The sequence below is a fragment of the Lucilia cuprina genome, chromosome X (assembly GCF_022045245.1).
Source record: "Lucilia cuprina isolate Lc7/37 chromosome X, ASM2204524v1, whole genome shotgun sequence".
NCBI lineage: Eukaryota > Metazoa > Arthropoda > Insecta > Diptera > Calliphoridae > Lucilia > Lucilia cuprina.
In genome coordinates, this window is record NC_060949.1 from 14,547,296 (window position 1) to 14,556,581 (window position 9,286).

At 32.4% G+C, this 9,286-nt stretch overlaps 1 protein-coding gene across 1 annotated transcript in view; it reads right to left on the reverse strand.

Moving 5' to 3' along the window:
• LOC111688803 (eukaryotic translation initiation factor 4E transporter-like) overlaps window positions 1–9,286 on the reverse strand; it is a 32,178-nt gene that overhangs the window by 15,202 nt on the left and 7,690 nt on the right. The window contains exons 3-4 of the mRNA XM_046956256.1: window positions 2,693–3,579; window positions 1,213–2,538 (exon numbers count right to left, since the gene is read on the reverse strand). Of these exons, the coding sequence (XP_046812212.1) occupies window positions 1,213–2,538; window positions 2,693–3,554 (2,188 nt within the window). The 5' untranslated portion in view covers window positions 3,555–3,579. The remainder of the gene's footprint in view (window positions 1–1,212; window positions 2,539–2,692; window positions 3,580–9,286) is intronic.

The window sequence follows — 9,286 nt, forward strand, 5'->3', positions numbered from 1 at the left end:
CTATCAGTTGAACCTTCTGTGAAGAAATATAAGTCAATTGTAAGAAAGTTTTAAACTACCCCAAAAAATATCGACTTATGTAAAAGAATTTAAATACCAAAATTACCAGTCAATTACATAATAAAAATTTCAAGACTAACTTTAAAAGAACAAAGTGAAAGACAATTCCTTAAGAGCAAAAATATATAATAGCAGAAAAAATCCTCAAAAACACAAAGGTTTTATAGAATATACGGTGCCAATATTCGAATTTATACCGACAGCCAGGCGCCCCTTAAGGTTCTAAGTGGTGTCTATACGACATCAAACTTAGTCCTAGAATGCCGGCCATCCCTTAACGAGATGACGAAATATTCCGCAATAGGTCTGTATTGGATTCCAGGATATCAACAAATTCCTGGTAATACCATCGCGGATTCTTAGGTTCCTCGCTTGCAAGAGAGCATACCGAACGTTTTGTTGGTATACCGCTTTCAACCCGCAAACGCTCGATACATGAAAAACTATATGACCATGCGCAATGCAGATGGTCGACTGAAGCTACCTGCAGACATGCAAGGATCATGTAGCCATCTTACAACCCACAAAAATCCCATGCCCTTTTCTACATTCTGACAGCTAATCTACGGAACTTAACGGCAGTGGTAACTGGCCACTGGCCTTTCGGACTAAATGCAAGAAGACTGAACTTACCCAGTAACGACTTCTGCAGGAGCTGTCAGGCTGAAGAGGAAGAAGAGAGTAGAACTCAATTCCTCTGTCATTGCTCCGCCCTTACTTATCACAGAATGGGCCTGCTAGGTAGCTATTTTCTGCATTAGCGGATCTATCGGAGGTTGATATCTGGAAGATAGATTGCTGTATTCGTGCAACAAACTGGTTCGGTTTAGAAAAACAACAGAGTGTTTAGGTTGAAATGCACTAATACGCCGACCGTTTACTCTCTTTTCAGGTATCACAAAGGGATCAGAATACTGGACCCAAGTGTGTCCCCAGTGATAACATCGCGAGGATGACCCGCGTACCTAACCTAACCTTACATAGATGGACAAAACTCTCTCGACTCAGAAAATGATTTTGAATGGGAATTTTATTTGGTAATTTTATAATACTGTTAGAAGTTTGTTGGAAGAACCCTTGAAATCTACATTGTAGCCTTCGTCCACATATTAAATTGAATTAGAAAAGTGTAATAATTATTGTAGATCTTACCTTTATTTGCTTGTTTATTTGGATCGTCTTTAGTGGGCGGAATGTTATCGGATTGATCATTACTAGTTATATTACTTGAATTGTTAAAAAACCAACGGCTAAAACGTGAAGTTCCACTAACATCATTATTAGCAGGTATCGACTGATCATTAGTAGTACCAATCAATGTGTTTTCAAGAGCTTCTATATTGAGAAAATTATCAAAGAAAAGTTCCGCAACATTGGTTCGACCTTTATCTGAATTTTCAGATTCTTCTGCCTTTGGCTCAATTGGCGATTCGTTAGTATCATTATTATCATTATTTGGCATTGTTGTACTATTGGAAACAATAATACTACTACCATTGTCAATGTCCTTGTCGAATGTGTTTGCAGAATTGTTTTGGGAATTGTTGCTTAATAGTTCGTTGGATATATCAACATTTTCTTTGGTAGACGAATTGACATTGGTATTGCTATTGTGTGACAGCAGTGAACTTTCCGAAGTTTTTCTTTCAATTATTGAATATTGACCAGAAGAGTTTTGATCTCGTTGCTGTTGCGATTCGTCTGATTCATCAAAACCACGCAGTTCAATAGTGTCATGCTGGGACGTGGGACCCTCACTAAACCATTCAGGTTCTTCTTTATGATCTCGGTGAAGATTATGATGATCAGATCCCCTTTGTTCTTTATGATCTCGATTTTCTCGTGCATCCTTGGTGTCACGAAAATCTCTAAAATCTCTATGGTGATCCTTGTGATCAACATACTCACGACGCCTAAATGACATAGACCGTTGGCCCGAAAAGTGTTGTGTAGGTGCGTGATAGTTGGCATCAAAATTATTTCTTTCTTCTCCAACACTTGTCGTCGTATACCTCTTATTTGTGTTACTAGTACCGCCAGTATTAGTATCGTCGTGATTTATAGTACGTCGGTCAAAATTACGTCTATCTTGAGGTCTGGCATCTGAGAATCGTGTTATGGAGGATGAATTTCGATTATTTAGTTTATCCACTTCTCCAACAATAATATTATCCTTTTCTTTTTCATTATTGTTATTACTAATATTTGAATTGTTACTATTTTCCTTTTCGTTCTGTTTATTACCAGTTCTCATATCCCAATTAACTTCTCTTGGTACTAAGCGTCCGCTACCTATGCGACGTTCATAAATTACTTTCTTGTTTGCACTACCGGAAATATTTGTTTTATTATTTGACGGGGAATACTCAGAGTTAACTTTCTTGATTAAATTCATCCACCCATATTGACTATCTAATAATTGTTCACTCTTGTCAAGACGGTTATTAGTAGCTGATGATTTATACATATGGAAATCATCTAAATGAAGGAAAATAATTAAAAATGAAAATAAATTTAAATACTAAAAATAAGGGATTTTTCTTTATTTTTTTTTTTTTATTAAATCTAGACATGGACATAGAGCCTAGACCGGAAAAAAAAAATACTCAGCAGATATGCAATTTTTACTTACTTTGACTGGCCGACTTGGTGGTTGTGTCTTTTCGAGATTTTAATGATGATTCAAAATGTGTTGAACATTCACTAGATTCATCGTCATTTGATAAATGCTCTGGATTGTGTACACTATTATTATTCAAATTGGAACTGCCGTCTGATTGAGCATGTAAAGTATTTGCGTGACTCATGCGACGTTTCGCAAATGCTGGCATAAGATGTGATGATGAAATACTGCGGTGATCAATAAAAGCGGGCTTTACTTGATGATTTAAATGATGTGGGATTTGACCATCAGCACCACTTGGTGATGTAGCTCGTATTAATTCAGTGTTAATACAACGCTGATAATTTAAGGAACGTTCGCGTGATCGTACAGCTCTTCTACTGCTTAGTGTTGGAGAAGAATTTGTTTGTACAGGCTGTATTTGCTGAGTTTGCGGAACATTTCCATAACACATTTGAGAAGTAACGGCGTTTAGCTGAGAACTTGATGGAGGATAAGACTGACCATCACCACAAGAATATGATTGGCAGCTTCCATTACAGTTGCAATTGCTGTACAAGTTTCCCGTATTCGGAATTTTCCACAAACCTAAATATTGTAGCTCACAACGCAAGCGACAAGTCCATATAGATAGTGCCTGCAAATCAGGCCGGAGAGCACAATGTGGATAATGTATAGATAGTTGCCCATTTCGTAGAGATAACAAGTCATACCTTGAGTAACTTTTTATAGCATTACAAAAACTATTCTGTGGTATATCACCGTCATTTTCTCCATATTGTATTTTATTAGAATCTTCAATATTGCTTTTAAATTCACTTTTTTCTTTCTCTTTTTGACATATTTCTGGAATTTCTATGTGTCCCGCCATCTCAACAATTGCAAACTAGATTTTGCTATAAAATAAAAAATAAAGCAAAAACAATGTTAATTTAATTATTTTATTTTATTGACAAACGACGAGAGCGATCATCAACGTAGATTTTGTTTTTGTTTATCGTAAAAAGCACATTGAAAAATATTTAAATTTAAATTTCAAACTTACATTATTCACAGACAAATTATTGTATGATCACTCACAATCTACTCTCATATAATTGAAAACATTTCTGTTACTTTTTTCTATTCTTTGATTTGCAAAATAAATTGGAAAATTATTTTATTTTTACAGATAACGCATTTCATTTTTTTTTTTTTTTTTTTGATATTTTCCAACAAAGTTGGCTAGTAGATATTAATATTAATATATTTTAAATTTTCAAGACATCGTAGCGGTGTACAACTCCAAAACATGCCTTAACAAAACGTCATCCTATACAGTAGATTTTAGTTTTTACTACTCAACATTCACGATTATGTTGCCCATTACAACAACACTGTATGTAAAAAATTTTGGGCTTATTTTGACCATAGTAGAAAATATTTAAACAAATATCAATATTTTTGAGTTAGACCATAATGATATGGTGACATTCAGCCTAGAGGCCATTGGTTATAAAAAGAATGATTCCACTATATTGAATGGCGTTTCTTCGAGGCATGCTTTGGAGTAATAAACTTCCACAATATATTAAAAACTTAAAATGTATAACAGCTGATATCTTAAACAATATACAGAAGACAAGTTTCCCCGAAAGTTTTTGACCCTAGTATTATAAAAATCTACTTGAATTCCAATAAATTAAATTAGCGATAGAAGAATGATTCCAATAATATATCTTGGAACGTTTAAATACAGATTCTTGTAATAAAAAAATATTATTTTTAGATACCCCAAGGGGTATATTAAATTCCAATAACAAATTTTGGTTTTATCTCTGGGAAAAAGGAGAAAAAAATACAAATATTGCCAAAAACTGCCATTTTAATGATATTACATAAAAATATGGTACAAATGCCCCAAAATTGTGGACCAAATGGTCCAAATTCGGTTGATATTTACCCCTTAAAACAATTTTTAGCAAAAAAAACCATTCGATTCTAATTTTTGTGTTTCGTATAATATAATCAAATATGAATACAGAAAAAAAATCGTATACTTTTGTGAGGTAATTTCGTATAATATAATCAAATATGAATACAGAAAAAATCGTATACTTTTGTGAGGCAATTTTATGGACTTTTTTTAAATAAAGCTAAATTAATTTAAGTAAATGTGAATTTTTAAAGTTTTAAAAAGCTTGATTTCAAAACTAGGCACGGTCTAGACAATTTAACAAATTAATTTATTAATTTTACATACAAAATATGTTATTAAATTTGGTTTCTTTTTATTTATATCTAAATTCGAATACTTATGAGAGACACTGTATATGAAATGTTTATTTTTTCCCTGTTTGAATGTGTCGATTTTTGCAACAAAAAATATTAAATAAAAATATGTTTTTCTTTATATGTATTTGTTTAAGCGAACCGGATTCCTGAATTGAGTACTGGATTTTATTGGCATCTTTTGAAGTCCATCATCCTCAATAATACAGTCCACTGGCAATATATTTATTATTTATTTCTACGAAATAATTAAAGTACGTAAATATATTTTGTGAGCAAAAGTGAAGTGATAAAAAACTCGGTTGTTTTAACGCGCACACATACACAAAGTTCTTTTTGTATTTTTTCATCATTTTTACTTTTAATATTTAATACAGTGCAATCTATCCCTTAATTAATTTTTTGGAAATTTTAGTTTTTTTTTGCTCCGACGGACAATAAATTAAAGTTATTTTTTATTTTAAATAAATTAGTGTTTTTATATTTTCTTTTGGCTTCATTTGTTTACAGATTTACATCTGTAAAATATAAAAACAAAATACATATACTGTTAATTCTTGTTATTCCATTATATTGGTCACCCTACGGTCGGTCAGTTTAGCCATTGTTACGTTTGTTGCTTGACATTTAAAACTAATTATAATATTTTTTGTCGTGAATTAGTTCTGATTTTTAATTTCCTTACATTTTATTTTTTTATATTAAACATGTCTGTTACGCCACTAAACGAATTTATTAGAGCATCGGATGCTCTTGTTACTTTCGGCGCGATGTTTAATGATTTAGGTGAGAATATTCATAACATTTTTACCTTAGAGATACAGGGCGAGGAAATAAGACGATTGTGGGAGGAAGTTAGAACAACTTATACTTCTTGTCAGAAGTTTTTCGAAACTTCTCCCCCCAGTGAATCTAGTGATGTAGATGTGGCAGCGTCTAAATATCAGACCACATACATGGCTTATTTTCAATGTTTAGGCTCTATTAATCAGAAAATGGACAAATTTAAACGTGATTCGAAGAATAGTGATTCTTCAACGGTAAATTTATATACTGGCACTTCAGAACACAATCTGACTCTACCCCCTTGTGATGTTGACATATTCGGTGGGGATTATGTTTCTTGGCCTACTTTTAGAGATTTATTCACGGCAATTTATATAAATAGCACGCGGCTTAGTAATATAGAACGACTTTGCCATTTAATACGTAAAATCGAGGGTGAAGCTAAAGATATCGTATCTAAATATCCCTTAATTAATGAAAGTTTTGACTTAGCCTGGCGCGATTTGAAAGAAACATATGAAAATACTCGTATGTTGGTACATAACCAACTCAAACTTTTATTTGGTCTTCCTTCCTTTGACAAGGAATCAATAACAGCCCTTAAAACTTTACAACGAGGAATTAATAGTTGCCTTACTGCTCTTTCTATTTATAAAATTCCTACTGAGAATTGGGGCCCAATTATTATTTTCATATGTATTCAGCGTCTGCCTAGGTCAACTGTGATTTTATGGGAACAGGGCGTTGAGGACAAATCTGTGTTGTGTACTTGGCATGATTTTGATAACTTTCTGACGGAAAGAATTCAAACATTGCAATGTCTTAACGACCTTAAAGGGACAAACTCTTCTAAAGTGGAATCTTCAAAACATTCTTACGATGCTACTTCTACTAAAATGTCGTGTATCTTGTGTCCTAACCAGTCTCATTTTTTGCGAAATTGTCTAAAGTTTAAAAATCTTTCAATAATGGATAGAATATCTACAGTAAACAAATATAATTGCTGTTATAATTGCCTTTCGAGGACACATAATGTCAGCAATTGTAATATTAATAGTAATTGTTTTATTTGCAATAATCGGCACCATTCTATGCTTCATATTCAGCATACAGAAACGCCTTCTGTTTCTACTGAAAGCAATTCAGACGCGGTTCTACGAACCACTAACTCGCTACAAAATTATCCAACACCGAATACGTCGATAATATTATGTCAAACCGTCAAGTATTTCATACTCGATATAATCAGTTCGTACTCTTAGGGATAGCGACTGTTAATATAAAACATAATAACAATAAGTATCAGGTCCGTGCTTTGATTGATCCGGGTTCGGAATGCTCGTTTATTACTGAGCGATTACGAAAAAGGTTTAACATTTCCTCGCGTTCTACGAATGTTGAAATTTCTGGTGTCAATAATACTGCATCAGTAGTTTCAAGAAATATTTGTTTTTTGAAAATCGGATCTAACTAAATATAAATGTTTTACCAAAAATATCGCCAAATTTGCCTACGACTTCCGTTAACGCCAACATTCAAAAATTATTGCCAAATCTTCGTTTGGCGGATTTTAATCCTTTTGATAGCCGACCTATTGATATCCTTATTGGCGCTGATCTATACCCTTGGATTGTTTTACCGGATATACAACGAAACTTATTAGGGTCGTTATTAGCACAAAAGACGATTTTTGGCTGGATTCTGACAGGTCCAGTTAATCCTAATCAATTTAATTCAGTTATTAACTTTCCGGAATATTCGACTTGGTCGCATAGGAACTGAAATATTTTTATCGAAAAATTTACTTCATTATCACTAAATAAGCTCACTAAAATATGTTTACGTTTTGCCTAATATTTAAGTATTTAGTTTATACAGTTGATGAATCTGTCATAAAACCAACCATGATTCATTCGTCTTAAGATATTGCGAATTAATAATTATATTTTAATTTGCTTCATTCGGCTTAAGATATTGCGAATGAATTAATTGTTACAATATGCTTGAGATATTGCAAGGTGGCCGGCAATGTTTAAGCGAGTTTTGTTGCTAGCTGCATTTTGGTAATTTCTCCTTTTAATGAATAATACTATTTTTAACAACGTTAGAATCTAATGCCAATTTTATACATCTTTGCTGGAAGATTCTAACGAATAAACCGTTAACGGTACTTAAATATTGTTTGCCACCAAATTAAGCTTGTTTTTACACAGTCTTAAGATATTGATGTTGTCTACGACAAGCACTACGTGCACATTATCTTTGACATAAAAAAACCTGCCAACCTGCTACGTGGTTATATTTGGTTTTAAATAAAAGAGATCTACGTCTCATAAAATTTAAAACTTTATTTTGTTTTATTTTCATAAAAACTTGGGACAAATTCGGTTGATGCCAAACAGTATTGGTATTTACTCTTCCATAAGGAACTTTCGTGCACTTCTGCTGTACATCCTCAGAAAATGTATATTAAATCTTGAATGTATATTAAATGCAGAATAAAAACTACGGAACAAAAACCTCTCCTAAAATAGGGTAAATAAAATATTCATATATGTGTATTTGTTTGTATGTTTGAACTTAACGGCATAACCGATATTAAGAAAATATAAAATCCGTATATTTGAGATAGTAACAGTTGGAGTCATCAAATTTTGTCGGAGCCACTGTAGTGTCAATATGATTATTTAGGATAAAATGTGGGCGGACTAGAGTTAGGGGCGTGGCACTTCCCATATAAATTAAACACAAAGAGAGTATTACAGTTAGAATCTTAAAATTTTGCACGATTAACTTCAACATCCATGTTAACAATTCGGGTAATAAAATGGCGGACTACTGGAAAATTATTAGAGCTAAAATCTTTAAACTTTACTGGATGTACTTTGACAGCTGAACATTTAGAGTATAACGAGCGAACTCTTGCGAACTCGAGCGATCTGGAGACATGACATCTCCCATGAATAAACTGCAAAATATTGTTTATCTAGGAAAAAATATAACATCAAATTTTGCATAAATTACTTTAATATTTATCTGAACATTTCGGAGGAATTAATTAGAAAAAATCTTATATCTAAATAGAAAAAATCTTATATCTAAATAGAAAAAATCTTATATCTAAGAAACTTTAGAGCTAGAATCTTCAAATTTTATATGAATAATATTGACATTCATGTGAACATTTAGAAAATAACGGGCGGATTTTTGATGGGGTGCTTGGTATTACATATATGAAAAATTTCGTATATCTTGAAAACTGTTAGATAATTCAAATTTGCAATAATTTGCTTGACATCTCTCATATGTAACATATTGTTAATCTGGAAAACTATTGTGTCTAAAATTTTCAACATCGTTAAGTGGGTTTTTTATTTATACTAGAGGGTAAAACCAAAAATATTGTATATCCCAAGACATTAGAATAAGAATTATTTTTTTATTTATTTATTTTATTTAACAATATTCAATAACCTAGCCTATAGGCCATAAGCGGTTACAAATTTCTACTTCACAATAATTCCTCCAATACAAAATACATAATTA